This window comes from Myxocyprinus asiaticus, chromosome 47, assembly GCF_019703515.2.
Source record: "Myxocyprinus asiaticus isolate MX2 ecotype Aquarium Trade chromosome 47, UBuf_Myxa_2, whole genome shotgun sequence".
Taxonomy (NCBI): Eukaryota; Metazoa; Chordata; class Actinopteri; order Cypriniformes; family Catostomidae; genus Myxocyprinus; species Myxocyprinus asiaticus.
The window spans coordinates 11,121,732-11,144,272 of NC_059390.1; the positions used below are offsets into that span (position 1 = coordinate 11,121,732).

Here is a 22,541-nt window from a genome sequence, read left to right on the forward strand (position 1 = left end):
TCACATTATACAGTGAAATTCTTCTTTTTGCATATCCCAGCTAAGCTGGGGTCAGAGTGCAGGGTCAGATATGATATGGCACCCCTGGAGCAGATAGGGTCAAAGGCCCAACAGTGGCATCTTGGCAGTTCTGGGGCTTGAACCCCTGACCTTCTGGTCAGTAACTCAGAGCCTTAACCGCTGAGCCACCATGATGAATACTAGAAATTTCCTTTTTGGACGGATCAGCAGTCAGTAAATATATTCACACCTGTGACACATTGATGTGCCTCTAATTACTATTCTTTTGTCCACTGACTAATCTTCCTATCCGTCTGCCATAGTAACACTCGTATCATACATAGATATAAATGTACATAACCCACACATTAATCTTTGCGGTAGCAATACATGTTTTATATATATATATATATATATATATATATATATACATAACACAACACAAGTATAAAAAACTTTTTCATGCTCTTACGTGGACTATTTTCACACATTCCGTAGTTTGGAAAGAGACAAGGGAAGCGTATTACAGGTTACTGACATAATATCAGTAATTTGTATTGTATAAATAAATATGTAATAAGTAATCAAATTTGATAACAGAAGCTTCCTTTCTTAAAATAAAGTGTTGGATAGGAGGCAAGCCAAAATGTTATGTATCAATTGTATCGATTAGAAATTTAGTTTTTTGATTGGTTGGGCTACGGGAATAAAAGTGCAATGTCTTACGATTATTACGAGGCTATGTTGGGTTTGCTCAAATTCCTAACCCTGAGTACGACCGAGTAATAGATATGCTTTCCTTAGCAAGCACCACTAATAACAGTGTGAGGACGTTGAGATGTTAAAAGTCTCTTTTGCTGTGGAAGTATCCTTGTAAGGCGGTAAAATGGATGATTATTGAAATATGAATCTCTCCTTCAAGTGGTCTCAGGGCAATTCTCTTAAGAGCCTCACACTCTGAGGTGGGTGAGACGTTAAACTGCATTGTGGGAGTCAGTATTCGGTTATGACACCAAGGGTTAAGACTCTCCAATCCTCTGGCTGTCAATGCGAGGCTGTGAGAAGTCGTAGACTACAAGCCCCTGCTGATCTTGCATTTATGTTTGTGAGGCAGAGGGAAAAATGAACTGTGTATGGGCTGTCATATCAGGCTGCCCCAGGGAAATGAAGATAATGGTATGCATGAGGAGTGCCTGGTGGGAGTAGGAAAAAACGGACGAAGGATGTTTTTTCTATAGATAGTAAAAGTGAGGATGTGTTCCTAGGAAGAACTAGCCGTAAGACTTGTTTCTGTTGCTATGGCACGCACAGGCCGTGGTGAGCAGCAATAAATGTACAAGAAGTGCATGTGTGGGTGTGTGAGTATTAATGAAAAGTGTGTGTGTTTGTGTCTGTGTCAGCAAGAGGGAAATATGTGTGTATGTTTGATTTTATTAGTGTGCATAAAGTGCATGTACAGTACTTTTGCATATGATGGTAACAGTGGGCAGTATGGTGATAACATATGCACATGTGTGTGCCACTTGATGTATGTGGTCAGAGATGACAGATGACCTGAGGTACTTTAGTACAATTCCCCTTCCCACCACATCTGAGTTCACCACAGGCCTGGACCTGTCCACCTTAAGGCGCAAGGGTGTTGCCTCCCTGCAGCGCCAGAGGCACACAAGCAGGTTTAACCAGATAGATGCAGAAAAGAGGGAAAAACAAACCCTTCTCCAAAGATTTATGTTTTATACTCCATCAAGCTTGTTGCAGTGCCAAAAAGTACTGTGTTGCCCCTCTTTTGTGTCTGTGCAAAACTGCCACAGATGTGCCTTGCTATAGACCAACCAATGCAGATATATGCAGTGCAAGTTGAAAATGTCCTAAGTCAACATGAAATCAAAACTGAACCCATTTAATTCCTAAACGTTACCAGTGCTACTTGAGAAAGATTCATCAGTGTACTTTATTCCACAGAAAAAAAGTCTATATAATCTTTCATCAAAATACTGTATAATAAATTGCTCTGCCTCTGAAATGGCTTTCCTCTTCAACTGATGTCAACTAGGCACAGGCAATATATTAATGTTAAAGGGATAGTTCACCCAAAAATGAAAATTCTCTAATTATTTACTCACCCTCAAGATATCCCAGGTGTGTATGACTTTCTTTCTTCACCAGAACACATTTGAAGAAAAAATCTTAGCTCAGTAAGTCCTTAAAATGCAAGTGAACGGAGATTTCTCTTTTGATGCTCCAAAAATCACAGACAGTCAGCATAAATGTCATCCATACGACACCAGCTGTTAATGTCTTCTAAAGCGACACGATCGCATTTGGTGCAAAAAAAGATAAATATTTAAGTACTTTTTTAAACTCTAAACCATGCTTCCGGTGAGCAGCGGTGTGCGCGTGTAATGTAATCGCATTGGCATTTGAAACACGTGAGAACTGGCGCAAGTGCGTCACAGCCGGAAGAGCAGTGCTGTTTACAAGTGAGGAGGTGGAACGCTGTACAGTAGCTTCGTTGGTTATGTATTTATCTGTTTCTTTACTCACAATGGTGCATTTGTGTGCTCATCCTGGATGTCTCATCCGAGTGGAAAATGTGAGATTACATCTGTATCCATGGCAATGCGAATACGTCACACGAGAGACCGCTTGGACACCACCCTCTCATGAAGCACTGGATTATAGTTTAAAAAACACTTAAATATTGATATTTTTTGCACCAAAAGCGATCGTGCCACTTTAGAAGACATTAGTTTAACCGCTGGAGTCGTATCGATGATGTTTATGCTGACTGTCTGTGATTTTTGGAGCTTCAAAAGAGAAATCTCCATTCACTTGCATTTTAAGGACCTACTGACCTAAGATATTTTTCTATTTTTCTTTAAATGTGTTTTGGTGAAGACAGAAAGTCATATACACCTGGGATATCATGAGGGTGAGTAAATAATGAGAGAATTTTCAATTTTGGGTGAACTATCCCTTTAACTAATAGCCATATTGCAGGCATGGCTATAATCTACTGTTGTAGGTAATGCAGCCTTTCTAAAAAGTTAACGCAGCAATATAAAAGTGCTAATTTTAATGTAATTAGGGTTACACCAATAATAGCAAATTGCAAAGATTTGAAAAAGATGCACAAGGTTTAACTTAACCTTCAGCCTATACATCCCAGTCAAAAAGCTTCCTCAGAAGTGCGTGCTAGCATTGTTTCTGGAGAGTAGTCGTCCTCCACAATCATCTAAAAACTTGCATTCAGATCTGGCTCTATATTATTACGTAATGCCCATTTTTCACAATCCAATAAATTCCTGATCAAGTCCGGCCTTAGATTTTTTCTCTTTTAACGCAGACTGATCTCACAGTGAAATAAAAAAACAATAGGTTTACATTTCTTTAGCTGAAATCTGTGCTTACTGAAATGCAAAACACTGCCCCCAGTGGCCAAAGCGGTAACTGTTGTTGTACATATATGGGCACGTGTGAGCTACATTTTCTTGGTAAAATGTCCACATATGGGCACCAAAAGCGAGTTGTGAAGCAAATTGTTTTCAGCTGTAAATGCTGTAATACAATGAAGAGGAATGCATAACTATATCACCCAACCCTCCGAACTATGGTCGCCACTGATTATGCAAACACGAATACTTCCTGGATTCAACGTGGAATTTGAACCGGGGTCTCCAACACTGCTGACTCAACATGCTTCCGGTCATGCACAGGGGAAGGTAGATATGCTGGAGCCAGTGCAAAAATGTCTGATAGAAGATAGCGCTTGTCGGTGAGGTGGCATTATGTGGACTATACTGGAGTACCATAACTCTCAGAAACAACATGCTGACTTCTTGTGTGATCATGTTGTTTTATGTCCTGTTTCACTCAGAAATGTGCCACACTGCAAAGTTTAAATGTGTTGCGAATGCTGTTTCAGCCCCAAAAGAGATACGCATACATGCTGTCAATGCACACACAAAACCCTCTGCCTCTCAACTTCATCTTGCCAAGGCAAACTAATTGTTTGTTTCCTTCCAGCTTTAGCCGAGTGAAAGACGCATTTTATTTTGCCAGTTTCTCTGGACTTTCCCCTTCTCTCCATGGACTGCCAGCAAAACAGCAATTAGTAGGACTCTGAGAATAGGAACGGGAGGCCTTTTGAAAACTGTTAATTACAACTTTATGAGCATGACAGAGGGTCAGACACGGTACACAACACTGGCACTGATGCCACAAGACCCTGCAAGAGACACTTGCTAAGCAGTGTGTACACAGCCACAAGTGTCTACTGAGGAAAAAGAATGATGGATTATGAAAAGATTTCTGGGTGTGTTCAGAACATAGATTTGGTGTCTGACTCTGACTGAGTAAACAAAAATGACAATTCAAAAAGAAGTGTGTAATTTTGACACCACTAGCATCACCAAACGGAATGCAAAATTAGGGATTGTTTCCAAACATGCTTCCCTAACACTTACCCCAAATGCAATTGGTCAGATTAACAAATAGTCCTGTCCTGAGCTCATGCCATTGGTTGAAAAAATGTTGCTGTCTTAGGATGGTTGGTATGCTCATATAAAAATATATGGCCACAGAGTTTTGCGAAAATCAATCTACAAATGGTTTACTTATAATAGTCTCTGCTTATTCAGCTGGAATAGGAAAAAGCATTCAAACACAAATTAAACTCTTCAACTTTAAGAAGCGCAGTATGGAAAAGATTTCTTAAATGATTTACCTGAATTAATTAACATATTAGACTAGAGTTATTTTTGCCTGTCAGATAGATTTTAATCCTTTAAATACTCTTCCTGAGAGTATTGGAATGCTCTGAATAGAACTGAGCAATCCAGTGTAGTTTTAAGATCATTTTCCCTTGTCATTCCAGATGGCCGTCAAGTCAAACAGCTCCAGGCTGTAAAGCTGTGATTCACAATCAACATAAAAGGAAATTATGGATTGAACTGGCAAATGATTCAGCATCTGAATTGCAAAAAAACGTTCAGAATGCAAATACAATAAACATTCCATTCCAAACACAATGAAATATTACAAACTACTCACTTCTGCTTCTCTTCAGCATCTGATTTTTATAATCACATTTATTTTAAATGTGAACAACAACAGAGGCTAAAAAAAAACTATGCATTTTTGTAGTTAAAAAGAATACTGTCTGCTTCTTGTCCTAGAAAACACCTTTCCGGGAAAAATCAGTGGTGGAAAAGCTCTCTGCTAATCAATATCACCCTGCTTTTAAACCTTGTTCAATGGAAAAACCACTGCTCTTCTGAACACAACTCAGAATTCATTATGGTGACCTGAATGCCTTAATCCAACCCATCTGAACATAAGAACTAAGCCAAACAAATTGAAAAACTCATGTTCTACTTGGTGCATTACACAATTCTATCTGATGGCTTGAACTGGTCAGATCACATTGACCATAACGTGACTTTACCTACACATTCCTAAAGAAAATGTCACCAGCTAACAGTGATTTTGACAAGTAATGCCTGTTCAAGGATCAACATCGTTGTTGGTCCTGGATCAACATTCCTATCAACCAGTCACATGGTTGGGCTAGGCTTAAAGGCTGTTTTTACACATTTTGAGTTATTACCGAAAACAGGTCTCTGAGACATTAATCTATCCTGGAATAAACAGGCTTGACTGTCTGATACATCAACTGTATGCTCAGATTTATGTACATATCTAATCTGTGCATTACCATATGCGGATGTACACATTTGGCTAGAAAATCAAAACACAAAAAAGTCTTTTTTTTAATTTTTTTAGTGTTGGTGTATCTATTGCATTTTGCCTTTATAGGGCAGTGCAGTTAGAGGCAGTGATTTGTATGTTACTAAGTGGTAGAGGTGCCTCAAGGAGGCAGAAAATACCCATGCATTACGTCACAAGTGAAAATGGGACACGTTCTCTGTTAGAATTCCAGTGACATCCAGAACACAGATGGGGAAATTCCTGAGAGGGATGCAGACAAGCACCTGTCAGCGCACACATGGCTGAGATTTAAATAATTCTGGCTGTCATGAAAAGCGGAAAAATAGTCATTCATCCAACCTACAGTTTAATGTAAAATCTAAACAAACATGCAGTTTCTATTTTAATCTAAAGGAATAGTTCACCTACCATTGGTAATTCTGTCATCATTTACAGGTACTCACTCACTCATATTGATTCAAACCCATATGACTGAAACACAAAGAATGAAAAAAGTTTAAATATGCACATGTACCAGGAAGATGTTCAAGATAAGGCAGCTTTAGGCACAAAGAGGCTTGCCTGCTTTTATATGCAGCTTTTATGACAACAAAATCATTCATTAGCTTCCCACAGAGCAGCGTCTTACTAATGGGATCTAAGTCAAAGTCTGTTTTAATGGGTTTCACTTCACCAAAACCAGAGACCAGAAATTATGCCAGAACTGTAACAGTTCATTTGAATAACGTAAAACTTCCATAGGGATATGAAATAAATGATGCAGTGAGCTTACAGAATAACTACTGGCCATGTTCTAAAGATTATATGAAACATTAAACCTTTGTTTTATTGAAAAATGTACAATTTTGTGAGAAATGGCGAATGCAATGGCTGGCTATATTGCGTAATTTTCATTCATTAACAACAATTTGAGGTTTCTTTACTGTTGACATTAAACAACATTTTATTGGTTAAGCTGTTATAATTTGACAGCTATAAAACTTTTCATGCAAACAAATCCAGTCTGGCCAAACCACTCACTAGAAAATGTCTCCAACATTACATGGCGGAAAACAACTCGAAAATGTAGAAGGTGTTCCACTTTCACCTTTGCATCCCAGCTAAACTGCTCCAGATGTCTATAGACAAAATCAAACATTGTGATACACTAAGGTCTTTTTCTCAGACAAATCACATATAACATCTGACCCAAATAGTCTACTTATTATGTAATTATGATGTACACTGCATCAAAATATCTGAAAAGATTAGAGCACATTATTCTACAAGTAACATCAAAAAGTCAAGGACACATGAGACTGCTGTTTTGAAATGTGTGTTTTCCAGCAGCGTACAGTTCAGAGATTTCAAATGATATAGATGGGATTTGAGAAATAATCTTACATGTAAACAGAGACAATCTGTGATCAGCAACATGCTCCGATGATGTAAAGAGATTGAAATGTGACTGCAGCAAACATGAAGTGTAGCCTGAAAACGTGATCTGCAGAGCCCTTGAAAATGCCCTGCGCTGACATTCAAAGAACTCCTTTAAAAATCTCATCCATAATGAATGAAGAAGCATCATTTTAATCCCAGGAATTATTGCAATGCTTTGACAATGAAAACAGCATGTTGTAGTCACAATCAGAACATTTATTTATTATATATCATTGATGAACAAAACTGATGTCAAATATTAAAAGGTATATTGATGATTTATGCGCAAAACTGTACTAAGAAGGGTGTCAAGCAACTAATTTTTTGAAGGGACAATAGTGGCAGCCCTGGCAAACTTGCCTTAGGAGAGATACAGTATAGACATTAGTTTTGTGGTACAGTTCTCATTTAGAGTGCAAGGAGACCCGAGTTCAAAATCCAGTCTAATCAGGGCAGGATTAAGACTCCATGGGTCTGAATGTTTTATTTCTTATTGGAAAAATTGTAACACTGGATATTGATTTTAAATAAAAACTTATAATTGCAAGGATTCATACCTGTGAATGGAAATCCACCTCAGCAGTATCTATAAAAGCATTTTTTAAATCCTCATCCAGTATTAATAAATGACTGTGATTGGCTCATCCTAGCCAGTGCTGAGAAAAGTAACAGTTAACACGTGACAGCACCATCTACGCACCGTTTCGGCAGCGTAACGGACCTCTGGACAGAAATTTACACCAGATTTTTTAATGATACTGAAAAATTGTAATAACCATTTAAATAAAAAACATACCCAACATAATTTTTTTAAATGCTGTCACGTGGTGCCCCCCTGGACGTGGTGCCACCGGGCACGTTCCCAGTTGCCCATATGGTTAATCCGGCCCTGGATCTAATATGAACTTTTTGTAAATAAACCTAGCAAAACTGACAGAACATAACAACAATTTCCTTGTATGAAAAAGAGCTGCTTTGACATTTTGATAACGACTCTTTCAGTATTCTATTGGACAAGAATTTTGCAACAAGAATTCCAAACAACATGAAAAAAAAAAAAATGAAAAAAAAAAAAAGAATGATTTACAAATCCTTTTTGACCTTTATCCTTTTTGAAAACAGTAAAAAGACTAGATGAGTCTTAAAAACTTATCACTTATTGTTTTTTGGTAAATTTACAGTACATTGAATACAGTGAAAAAATATTTTCTCCCCTTTTTTCCCCAATTTGGAATGCCCAGTTCCCAATACGCTCTAAGTTCTCGTGGTGGCGTAGTGACTCGCCTCAATACAGGTGCTAGAGGACGAATTACAGTTGCCTCCACATCTGAGTCCGTTAATCTGAGACTTATCACGTGGCTTGTTGAGCGCGTTACCGCGGAGACATAGCGCGTGTGGAGGCTTCACACTATCTCCGCAGCATCCATGCACAACTCACCACATGCCGCACTGAGAGCGAGAACCACATTATAGCGAACACGAGGAGGTTACCCCATGTGACTCTACCCTCCATAGCAACCGGGCCAATTTGGTTGCTTAGGAGACCTAGCTGGAGTCACTCAGCACGCCCTGGATTCAAACTCGTGACTCCAGGGGTGGTAGTCAGCGTCTTTACACGCTGAGCTACCCAGGCCCCCGAATACAGTGCATTCTAAGTTTGTTGCCTGCAATACATTCCAAAATAGTTGAGACAGGGGTAAAGTAACACTGTGAAGGTTGAGGAATTGTAAAAAAAAACAACAACAAAAAAAAAAACACCTGTTTGGAACATTCCACAGGTAAATAGGCTGATAGTAATAAGTAATGTTATCATGACTCTGTATAAAATGAGCATTCATTATTTGTATTTTTAAAAACAATAATGTTGATACATTACTAAGTAGTTAGTGCAAGTTGTAATTAATGCAATTAATAGTTTAAAGATCAATTAGCTTGTCTTTGTACTGTTTTCAATTAAATATAGGTCAAAAAGACTTGCAAATCATTGATTATTTTTTTACATTTTACATGTGAACTTTTTTGGAAGTGAGGTTTGTACCAACAATAATCAAAGATTAAAAAAATAAAAAAAAAACAATGGGGGTGGGGGGATGTTGCAGTCAAACTCTACATTTCTCACAAATCTGAGGGGGCACATGCCCTCTGACTTTTAATGGCCATGACGATTTGTTCACAGACTGGTGTGAAGTGGGAGACAGCTGGTAGGTGCCGCCTGCAAGCTATCCATGTTGCAGGATTAATGCAGTGGAGTGCTGCAGAAAATCACGTCTGACAGTGTTTATGCATGGGCCTGAGCTCAGCGTGGGCTCACTGTACACTCACCAGCCACCTGCTGGACCAGCATTCCTACAGTCTAATCCTCTAGAGAGGTTCAGGGGGCGGCACACCATGCACATTGATGAAGCAGACCACACCAATACACTATCTTCATGTACCAGACACAATCATCTAGTATCCAGTCTTATAAAACATGATTCATTATAAGACAAAATGAATCTGTAACTTCGGCAAAAAAAAAACATGGCACAACCATATACATTTTTTGACAAGTCAAAGTTAAGATCTACCCAGGCACAGCGCGGGAATAATGGAGTAAGATACAGACTATAGATCGTTTCAAGGACTGTCGGTTTAAGGAAGTGACATCTTTGTTCCTTAAGAATTTCCTACTAGTTGTCATACTCATTCAAAACAACAGCAGGAGGCACTTCATTGTTACTTTAACACGATTAACTTAACTAACGTCAACATAATTGTCATAAAATGTCATTATTAAAATGTGTACCATGTTGTTCGGTTGCTGGATGCTCTCTGAATGCCTGGAACTTATGGAACTTAAAGTGTTTATATCTCTGTAAAAAACAACCACAAATGGACCCATGAACTGCTTCAGTGAAGTGCAACAGCTGGATTTGTGCAGTAATAACAACTGTAGCACACATCTCTGGTAGGTGAACACAATTTGTGCCAATTAATTGTAAGTCTGATAGGTAGAGCTTTAAAAGTGACTATAGATCGCTCCCATTACAATAAATGAAGCTACGCAAGTCATGTACTCTTACATTTAGTCATTTAGCAGATGCTTTTATCCAAAATGACTTACAAATTAGAAACACAAAAAAAGAAATCCCTACCTTGTCTGCAGGTTATGCAGACAGCTTTATTGGACAGCTTCACTGATTCTAATTGGAACGATCCAATATTCCCGTCTTTCCCGCTGAGGAAATAATGGTCAACATCTACTGAAAACTGTATACTGAGCCTCTCTACATGCTCAGTATCAACAACATGTCTGGATAAGACACTTCAGGTAAACATTTGATGTTCTTTGAGAAAATATGTTAACTCAGAGTCTTATTTAAAGGACCCGGTAATGACACTGGAAATGCTTCAGGGTCAGTAGCGTTCGGATTCCTTTGTTATTGTTTACATCCTTGAAATGGTCTATAGCAGGGGTTCTCAACAGGGGCAGTACCGCCCCCCCAGGGGGCGTTCAAAGGATGCCAGGGGCGCTGAGAGCAAATTAGTAGAGAGGGAGGCGTTAGGTTACAAATGGGGGGCGTTTATCAGTCATAATAATCAAATCTATCGTCAAGTTCCTCTTTGCATTAAAACATTTATCTAAAATTGGAGTATATCAGTTGGTTCTCATTTAGAGGGGTTGGTACACATTTGTACCACGGTTCATCTGATTTTGAAGTCTAGCGACACATCTGAAGTATCTGGTTTAGCAACGTCAATTACACAGGCGGAGGATAACCTTGGCTAATGCATCTGAATGGCTCAATAGACAGAGCAGCGCGAGTGCAAAGCTCTTAAAGCTTGAACTCTTAAACACGCAGTTTTGCGAGAATCAGTAAGATGATGGTCTCTACGATCAAATTAAGCTTGCGATGCTTTCGGGATACACAGCCCAGGGCGATGCAAATATAAATAGACAATGGGGTCGCCAATACCTCATATAAATTCCAGCATATACAGTATGTAAGTGATATGGACTAATAAAGTTAAATTCAACATTATAACAGAAAGAAATTGCTACTGAATGTTCCGGTACCCTGAGATCGACCACATTCTGCCGAGTTACTGACAAGCGGCATGTCCCATCAGACATTTTTGCATCCATTCAAATTAGTGTGAATTAATGTAGCACAAGCAGTCTCAGAGACACGGGTTCTGGTCCCATGGAAACCAGGATGTAAGTTTGAGTTTGCATTTTCCCTTTAAGGTTACATTTTTACTCCACTGACCATTACGTTTAGGGTTGAGGTTTGGGCTAGGTCGCATGGTAAATAAAAAATCCATTCCTGTTGACTGTATTCTACCATTTGTAACTAAAAACAACTTGCCTTAACAACTCACTTTTGGCACCATTCTGAGGACATTTCACCCAAAACTGGAGATCACACATGCTCATATATACGTTCAACAATACTTCTAGCTTTAACACCTGGGGGAATGGTTTGAATTTCAGTAAGCAGAGACCAATTTCAGCAGCAAAACTTTCGACCTGCTTTCGCTGAATTTGCAGTGAGCTCACTCTGATTTAATTATAGTAATTTATAATATAGTAAATTTATCTACAAATATTTATAAACAGATATTGTACATTATCCACTGACAATGCTGTTGGTAGATTTTATAACTGACACAACAGAGAGCTGATGCTTCTGTTAATTGGCGAGTACAGTTATCAACTAATACCAGTAATCTCTAATGGCCAAAAATAGGCTGATTTATCAGTCAATCACTATAGTGCTAACATAAAGTCCCTCTTGCTGCCTAATGCCAATACATAAAAGTTAATTTACAGTATTTGTCTTTGTTATACATGATTGCGGTTTTTAGTAGCATTCTCAAGGCAAATCCTAACAGAAAGTTTGTTGGGGAATGATGACAGTAAATTAAGCATGGCCTCAGGCTGAATTCTAAATCACCAAAACCTTATTCTTTGTTAATCATTATTTTACTGCTCTGTCCTGAATCTGCCAAACATCATACAAGATAGATATTTTTTTACAAGCCCCAGTCAAGGCAGCTGACCATCTGTTGCTATGGTATCAGTTCAATTCAAATGCCCTCAGCAACATTTAAAAAGATCTTGAGGTGGTAAAACTACCTCTCACTTTTAGGCATCTCAGTTGATGCATTTTGTGTGTGTTTTCTAGCTTATATATGCATGACAAGTAACAAGTGAAATGACTGCTGTCAGCAACTCATAAAAAACAATTACATAAAATCGAGGTGCAACCTTAACTATACATCAATAAAAGATCCGGAAGGACAGCTTGTACACTGCACAAAATTGAACAGATGCAGTATTTTTGAGAGCGACAACAAGGATTTCATATCAATGTCCAACATTTCATTTTTCTTGGCTTATCTGGGACTAACAGTCTGCTTTTTTGCATCCCCTCTACAATTTCTGCCTCCTATATTAGACACAAAACCTCCTCAACAGTTCTTCTCTTTCTTTTATCCCAATATTGGTGTCTTCACGCTAATCTTCTTTCAACTTTCTCATTTCGTCATCTCATCTCAAGTCAATTCATCTTTACTGCATCATTTTATTCACCTTCATCACCTCTTTCTTCACTTATTTCCAAATTTCTTTCATATTTCCAAGTTGTCCCTCCCATTTTCTCTCTCGTTTTCTCGTAGTCAGAGAACATTATTCTTGTGAATGGCTGACAGTCAATGGTTAAGTCTGTCGATAATATGCCCTGCTGGGTGGGCCATGGAAAATGTACCAATAAGCACCATTCACATAACTATACACTGCTGGACAACCATTAGGGCATTTAAAACAAGCAGGGAAGCCAGGCATGAAAAGAATTAGGAAAAAGACCAGGGTTGGGGAGTAATGAAATTTAAGTAACGGGAATACGTATTTAAAATACAAAATATAAGTAACTGTATTCCACTTCAGTTACAATTGAAATCATTGGTAATTAGAATACAGTTACATTCAAAAAGTATTTTAATTACTGAAGAGATTACTTTGCATTTTATTGTCATTTGTTTCATTTAATATTTAGTCCTTTCAGATGGAAAACATTTATACATATAAATGATGCGATCCAAAGTGCATTTGAACAGCCGTGAAACACTTTCTTATGATGTGTTACATTCATACGAGCAGACAGAGAAGTAAGTCTGAAGTAAGTTTGGAGCAGAAGAAATAGAAATAAACCTTGTGTAAATTGTCAGCTTTATGCTAAGCTAAAATGCTATTTCTAGGCACGGTCATATTTTTTTTTTATCAAGAAAAGTCACGTTAGATCATAATTTTTTTTTTTTCTAGTAAGACCTTTGATATTAGGTCAAAAATCTTATTCTTGATAATAATTTTTGTATTGTTTTCCTGTTAAAATATCTAAAAATCCTTAAAACAAGATCAATTTGATTGATCTTGTTTTAGAAATAACACTGCATAAGATATTTAGGTTTTTCAGAGAATGTATTTTTAACATGTGTATTTTGTCTTACTGTACTGGCAGAGTTTTTATTGGCAAAACAACTGAAAAAAATCTACCAGTGCTGAAGAAGTAATCCAAAGTATTTAGAATACGTTACTGACCTTGAGTAATCTAACGGAATACGTTACAAATTACATTTTACAGCATGTATTCTGTAATCTGTAGTGGAATACATTTCAAAAGTAACCCTCCCAACCCTGAAAATGACATAATCATAGAAGAGAACCTCACATGCGTCAATCAATTCAGACCAATCAGCAATGCATAACAAACACTGATGAGCTAATAGCAGGCACCCCTACAAAAGGGCTTTCTTATTTCTTCAAGCAACGTTGAGCTCAGTATAAGGCTTTAATAGAAGAGCTGATGACCAACCAGTGCTGAATTTACAGCTGTATTAAAGCTCCTAAAAGAATTAGCAATTTTCTTCCAAATTTAACATTCTAAGGCCACAGTGACATTAAAAAAATTTGAAGCCTGGAAGAGAATGAGCCAAGAGCTCAGCATTTCAAACACTGCAATCTTTTGATTCATTCGAATACTCTAAGGGACAGAAGAGGCAAAAATAAAAAACCTAGGGAATAGTCATTTTTGCAAATATCATCTGTTTAAAAGATGTGCCTTTTCTTGAAGACACTGAAGAAAAATATTCATATATATTTTTATATCGCCTGTTCTCCTCAATCATGGATTTTCTGTCATCATATTGTGTGCATGACACCAGTGGCCTGTATGGATCCTAAAAGGAAAAAATGTGTAACCTGTAGCTTGTAAATTACACAGATTTCTGCAGCTAAAAAAAAAAACATAAGTCTTAAAAAGAAATGAACAATGAAGAACTTTGTTATCTACATAGCCTATGGTGTTTATAGGACTGCCAGAATAAAAGACTGCTGCAGCCAGTGGTATTATGGAAAGAAGGAATGTGAAGACAGAAATGCAGATTTGCTCTTTAGTTCATCTCTCTCTCTACTCTCCAACTGTCCATCATATGAGGATCTCTGAGAACGTCTGTACATGCCTGTGATGATGTAAAACACATGTGTCAACTCCTAAATTTGTGTCATGAATAGCCATTTTTATTGCAGGAATCTTAACAGTTTGCTGGAATCTGCCTCAACCATATATGCTTTCAAACCGATCAATCATGCCTGTTTTCACTACACGGTGGACAAATTAGAAAAGTGGATAGCAATCTCAAACATTACTAATTAGAGTCCTTCATTATGCCATCAAAATAAGCCATGAACAGAAAACGAGGTTAATTCAACAGGTGGGGAAATAGGTACTGTGGCACACAGTGTGATGCCCTTCCTGTTGTGATTGCACCTGTTACAGTGTCTAAATGAAAAAGGAATCTGAAAACAAACATCCTGCTGGGACTATCACATGTCCTCCCACAGAAGTTATTTATTTCGCAGAGAAATAAGTAAACAGTGCTGTGGAGAGGCAGAGATTATTAGTGTAGCAGCAATCATTTACAATATGTTATATATACAGTATATATAACAATAGCTGTTAAGGCACCTCCGCTTAAAAGGGCACCTTTACATTAGTGAAAGAAAGGGTCCCTGTAGCCCCCGTTCTGTGCATGTCAGTGTGTGTGTGTGTGTGTGTGTGTGTGTGTGTATATATATATATATATATATATATATATATATATATATATATATATATATTTACCAATATAGGAGTTGCGAGAACCTGATTATGCTTGTCACTATGAATCACATAAACGCGACAATGGCATAGATAGATAGATAGATAGATAGATAGATAGGTTTCATACACTATGTAGAGTGCTTTGTGGAACTGTATCATAACTGTGCTTTGCAGTTCACTAGAACAACTGTTGACTGACTTCATATCAGTTTGATACTGAGCACAGGTGAGTTACAATGTAATTTCAATACCAGCTCGAACCAATGACAAAAACGCATGAGATGGTCAGATTATTAAAACCAACACGTCCCATGTATTAAATGTGACTATTAACAGGATTTAAATTGTAGGATTTAAATATTTACCGCTTGCATTCTTGCCACAAATGAGGTGCTGGTACGGCTGCAAAAGACCCCATAGCTCCGAGTCATTATTAATGGCCTGTTCCAGGGACTCCACGGTAAACTTTGGAACTCCGTTCTCCTTTTCGACCAGCGCGCTCCTCTGCACTCGGCTGAACACCTCTCTAAAGAGGTTCTCCATACATGCGCTCAGGTAAATCGCCGCATGCTCGTGGATGCGCAGAGCCACCCGGCTATCAACCATCCACGTGAAGAACTTCCCCACGGAGAAGACGAGTCCGCAGCGGGCAGACTTCCCCCGGCTGAACTTATCGCCCGTGCTCATGTTGTAAAGTGACAGCGCGCTGAGCGCCGCAGTGATGCAGTTCACGGAGATGGTCCACGAGAGGACCATCTTGATGGCGCTCTGGATCTCGTGCTTGGTGCATCTGGCGTAGCGCAGACTCAAGCGCTGAGCCTCCCTGGCGACCCTCACCAGCGCACGGCTGATCAAAGCGGACAGCTTGGCCAGGATCTCCCGCGACGCGTTCCCCACGCACAGTTCCTCGTCTTTGCGCAGCGCGCCTTCCACCTCGCCGAGACTCCACGGCACGTCCTCCTCCAGCTCGGGCAGTTTGGCGCACTGGCCCGAGCACTCCAGGATCTCCGTGTCTTCCGCCAGGACGGTGTTGACCGTGTCCAAACTGTTCTGTCTGCTGTGCATGGATTCGGTTAGATGCCAGCAGTTGCCCCCATGCGCATACGACAGATGCGTGTCCGAACAACAGAGTGACACGCTGGACGACCTGAAGGAATCCGCCGCTCCACCATAACCGGAATCGAGCGTTAAATCCTCCAGCGTCCTCGCAGCTGTCTTATCCTTGCCTGCCATGGCTGTACTTCATAATGTTAGGCTTATGCCTGATATTTTAACGAATGCCCAAAACGCGCTCCTGTGGCGCGCCTTCTTTCTCTGAGCGGTAGAGGAATATATTACCACCTAAATTAAATTAACAGACTGTTGTAGATATCACCTGCTGTATCTATATGTGCGCAACGTAACAGTTCCTTTAACGTTTTTGGTAAGTCACCAGGAAAAATATTTCCAGCGCGCGCCTCTGCTCCCAACTTAGCGTGCGTAACTTGAGAGCTCAGAACGCCTTCATCAGCCACTGCATCATTCCCTGCGAAACCACTTCTATAGGGAGGGGCCATGCAAATAAAACACACATGGGGAGGGACAAAGTGTACACTTCAGCCATGTAAGGGCGGGGCTATGCAGATAGAGAAGAACCAACGACAAATCAACAGGGTAAAATAAAACTACAGCGAGGACAGAAGGGCAAGTTTTTTCTTAAAGATATGCTCGGAGTTAAATTCAAATTTAGCACAGTCAGCTGCATTTGCAATATAATGTTGATTATCACAAAAATCATATCTACTTGTCCCTTGTTTATTTAAAAAAAGAAGCAAAAATCAGGGTAACAATAAAGCTCATATAGAAGTGAATGGATTTGAAGTAACAATACAATAGAAGTTAATGGGTGCCAGTCAATAAACGTTAAAATACACACTGTTTCAAAACTATAGCCACAAAATGTAAACATTATACGTGTTAACATGATTTCAGTGTAAAAAAATCACTTACCAACCTTATCTGTGTAAAGTTAAATCCAATATTACTACTCTGTTGCCATGACAACATCACACTTTAAAGACTGTAGTCTGGTAAACACCATAATGCTTGTAAATCCCTGGTTTTATTACAATAAAATCATGTTAACACATATAATTTTTACATCTTGTGGCTATTCTTTTGAAAAGGTGTGTATTTGAACGTTTATGGACTGGCCCCATTCACTTTCATTGTAAGTACCTCACTGTAACCGTGATTTTTGCTTCTTTTTTTTTAAATAAACGAGGGGCGTTTATTATGCAAAAAAATGCTGTCGATTGATCTTAATTGTATTGAACCTTCAAGTTTATTGCGGCCTTTGGTCATTAGATTGGAATGCATTTTGGAGACTAAAACCTGAGGCATATTAATTTCCTGATACATTTAGTGCAAAGATGACAAGGGTGTAATGCACCACATTATTTGTTGTGCATAATCTTTTTCCTGAATCGTCATAGAATACAGTACATCATCATCCTACTCTCTCTCAGCCAGAGGATATTTACACAATGATGCTGAAATCTAGAAGATCAAAACAGTCTCTCGCAGCCTCTCTAACTTTCATCTGTCTAACCTAGGGATGTAATGGTTTCAAGGCTTCACAATATACCTCGGTTTTAAAACGGATGGTTATCATACCGTTGAGATCTTTTCATTGATGGTATTGCATAAATATAAAGACAGATTTTTTTCAGAACTTTTCTAAAATCCAAATCAGTTTAATTAAGAGACATTTACACAGCATCATATAAACTTGGTGAAATAAAATAAATCTTTAAATTGCGCCTTCCTCATGTTACATTCAACTGTCACCAAAGTCTTTCTAGCAAGTCAGTCCACTGTCAGCCATCTTTGGAGTGCTCTTGGGAGGCTATTTCCAGTCATGAATGGAGAAAGACCAAAATCTCAAAAACACCTGGTCAAGATAACAATCAAAGAACATATTTCAAATCAGCAATAAAATAAGACAGTACTGGTGTTGCAGTTTAAATATGGGCAAGGAGGAGGTGGGAACCGGCTGAACAGTAAACAAAGTTTTAATGTCAAACTTAACTTAAAACAAACATAAATAAACACAGACACACATGCAACATGGCCGTGTGCGTCTCTCTCTCTCTCAAAATGGCACCTCCGGCTCCCCTTTATCTCGCTCTCCCACTGATCAGCTGATTCAGCGCCGGCTGTGCACCATCACGGCCCGGCCACGCCCTCCTCCTCGTCACAACTGGTATCATAAATTGTGATTCTTTGCCTCATATTATGCTAAAAACTCCATTTTCCTAGCTTGTATAGCTAATGCATATGCGTGTTCTAGAGCTGATTGACAGGCGATATCTGTATCTAAAAGGTGATTGGCTCTTTTAACTGTAAGGCGGGACTTCCTTTCTACATCCGTTGATCATTGGGCACTAGAGCTTCTTGGTTGGGCGTTCCAATTTCTCCCATTCGTTTTAATAGAAGTGGCCCATCTCTGCTAAATAATCTCTGCTGTCACTCAATTTTAAAGATGACATGCAGATGTCAGGAGCGCAGCGCATCACGAGCACATCAGAAGTGCAGCACAAGTGCATCATACAGACATGTCCAAGCCTGAACCTTTATTTCCGCCGACAAAGTGGTTGAAGTTCACTGTCTGGGATTACTTTTGGTATGTTAAAGACCCACGAGGCACCATCAATGTTGATGGTTACCCAGTCTGTAAAGTTTGTTGCAAAAAAGAATCAGCTCAAGTGGGAAACACTTGCACCATCTCCGTGAGCACCATCCCACGGAATTTGCGGAGATGAATGTATACAGGATAATAAATTATAGCCCGTTTCATAAAAACACCAGATTCAATGAAGTTTTACATGATTTGTAATGACTAGGTAGGCTAAAGTTATGATTATGCTTTCTGTCACAATCACAAATGCAGTAAACGGATTTAAGCACTGGTTCAACATTACAAAGTGCCAACTGTTTGTCCAGCACAACAGTAGGCCAACAATGTGTTTGATACTACTAATATATATATATATATATATATATATATATATATATATATATATATATATATATATATATATATATATATATTTTTTTTTTTTTTTTTTTTTTTAAACATAGCACTAAATTGGGTTTACAAAGTGCACGGATTTTGGTGTGCAAGAAATTGACATTGACAATATGTATGCAAGAAATTGTGGCAGAAAATAGACCGTATTGGACAAAATGCCAATAAATAAACTGCAAATGAATAGTATATTTTCAGTAGGTATTGTTTAAAAAAAAAAAAAAAAAAAATGTATCCCTTTTTCTCCCAATTTGGAATGCCCAATTCCAAATCTTATCGTGTGGCTCGTTGTGCATGACACCGCGGAGACTCCGCATGTGGAGGCTCATGCCACTCTCCGCGATCCACGCACAACTTACCACGCGCCTCATTGAGAGCAAGAACCACAAATCGTGACCACGAGGAGGTTACCCCATGTGACTCTGCCCTCCCTAGCAACCGGGCCAATTTAGTTACTTAGGAGACCTGGCTGGAGTCACTCAGCACACCCTGGATTCGAACTCGTGACCCCAGGGGTGGTGGTCAGGGTCAGTGCTCGCTGAGCTACCCAGGCCCCCACCGTGAATTTTCTTGATAAAAAAATATGATCGTGCCTGGTAACATGTGCATGTAAAATGGCTAGAAATAGCATTTTAGCTTAGTGTAAAGCTGACAATTTACACAAGGTTTATTTCTATTTCTTCTGCTCCAACCTTACTTCAGACTTACTTCTCTGTCTGCTCGTATGAATGTAACACATCATAAGAAAGTGTTTCACCGCTGTTCAAATGCACTTTGGATCTCATCATTTATATGTATACATTTTTCCATCTGAAAGGACTAAATATTAAATGAAACAAATGACAATAAAATGCAAAGTAATCTCTTCAGTAATCAAAATACTTTTTGAATGTAATTGTATTCTAATTACCAATGATTTAAATTGTAACTGTAGTGGAATACAGTTACTTATATTTTGTATTTTAAATACGTAATCCCGTTACATGTATTACGTTACTCCCCAACCCTGCCACCGACACCGCCCGCAGTGTGAAAGGGGCTTAAGTTTAAGGCACGAAGAGAAGTTCATAGAGAGCAATGTTTGATTACAGGAGTATTGCTTAGTATTTGGCCCCTTCTATAGGTAATAGTAAGTAATAGCCTTTACACACAGCTCATATTAAATTTGTGTTGCTTGATGGGCATTGTAATTTATACAGACTTATTCATTGATTATCTGTATGTTTAAAGTTGTTGTTGTTGCACTGGGGAAAAAATTTTGATAATCTAAAATTGTGGTGTATTATGTACAGTTTAGTTGTAATGGAGTTGTTTCTTCACAGTATTGTTTTCAGAAGTCAAAATATAATCAATTGCTAATTAAATCAAGGTTTAGACAATGTCAGAAATTTAGGGAAAAGTGGGAGTCTTCATAATTCTTGGTTGAGGCTCCTTCACATCCAATTCAACACTGTCTAATGCGCTTATCAAAAATGTGAACTGTTAGAACTAATGTTACAATTTTTTACATTAGCTCAATAAACGTGAAATTACATTAAATCTTCAATGGAAAAATTTAAATGTTATAGTGTTTTGGGCTTACAGAGTGAAAATAATTTATCTGAGAATTCTGAATCTTTGATAAACAAATAGTTGTCTTGGGCATTTGTTAAGATTTCATATTGGTCCTATATTTAAATTACCTTAGATGTGTTCATGAGAAGATATCAGCATCATCTGCACACTTTGGCATATGTATGTATGCATACTAATTAATAAAAGAATGCATTGCTGGTCTACATGGTCATTACACTGAAAAATCAGCAGCTAGAAGTCAGGAATAAAGTTGTGACTTGTTTCCATGCAATAATATTAAATAAGCTGTTTTAGCATCTTGGAAGTAGTCCAATTAAAACTGCCAAAGACAATTTTGTCCCAATAAAGCTTAATTCTCTGAAGGCCTTTTATTACTTTTAGTTGGCCAACATTAAATTCAGAAATATTTGAACTCACTCTTGTTTAAATGTTGGCACAGTGCGGCAACAAATTTGAGCTGTTATACAACACAAAATACTTCACAAACTATTAATGCATTAGTCTTCCTATTATATAACTCCAAATGAAACAATGAATATTATTTCTAATTATTTGCTACCATGCCTTAGTAACACAAATTATTTGATATAACGTAATCTGCATTTTCGATATCAGGTGAATAATAAACTCTAGTATGGGGTGTTTTGCCATGCATACGTTTATAATAGTGTGATACATATTTAATAGCCTATTTTAACTTGTCCTTGCATCAATCCAATAACATTAAATTATTAATAAAGGGGTGCTGTACTGATTTATGCTTCTCAGACCAATGCTTCTCTATCAAAGAACATCAAAGATTATTCATTGATACACGTTTGAAAAAATGGCCTGAATTGAAAGAACTTTTAAAAGAGGGGAATGGAACTAAAGGGGCTAAAGACGTATGTCTGAATATGTGCATGAGGGACTTTCTTTACCATTGATCAAAACTGGATTTCCCAAGGATCAAAATATGAACAATCCACAATGAACACCCCACACAATTAAGTGCATATTAGCTATCTATATATCTTTGCACAGGAAAGCTTCACTCACATTTTCTTCAGAAAATGTAAAATCTAGTGTGTATAGTAATTACACAACAGCAGTAGTGCATATTATTATGTAACTACAGAATTAAGCAAACATATTGTGCTCTTAAGAAATTTAAATGCAGTCTGTCATATATATATATATATGTATGTATGTATGTATCTACCAACACTGTCTTTTAAGGACTAATTAGTTGTAATGCTTAACACTTTTCACAGGTGAACAGCGCCACCCTACTTCAGCATAGAAAAGCGCAGTGGCACAATCTATGTCCATCCGGCTACCGCCGCTCCAGCCAATCAGCTTCGAGAACTGAACTATAACGTCCTTTACTGTCTTTATGCTGCAGCGATGTACAACTCAATCTTTGCAGTTCCTATACACGCAATCTTTCAAACAGATCATCTCGACTGTGTCGCTAGAGACATTTAGGGACTATCCTTGTCTGTGTTTTACCTGGGAAGCCTTGGTGTGTCAGTTAATCACGCCGAAGGAACGTGACTGAGGATCAGCTACGTCACGGTAGGGCTGTGCCAATCACAGCGCGCTATTTCATGTGCGCAATCAAAAAG

General features: G+C 38.3%; 1 protein-coding gene across 2 annotated transcripts in view; it reads right to left on the minus strand.

Moving 5' to 3' along the window:
* Positions 1-16,808, minus strand: part of LOC127436380 (ankyrin repeat and BTB/POZ domain-containing protein 3-A-like) — a 187,003-nt gene extending 170,195 nt beyond the window's left edge. For both annotated transcript variants that reach the window (XM_051690477.1, XM_051690476.1), the window contains exon 1: positions 15,656-16,808. In XM_051690477.1, coding sequence (XP_051546437.1) covers positions 15,656-16,523 — 868 coding nt within the window. In that variant the 5' untranslated portion in view covers positions 16,524-16,808. The remainder of the gene's footprint in view (positions 1-15,655) is intronic.
* Positions 16,809-22,541: the final 5,733 nt, after the last annotated feature.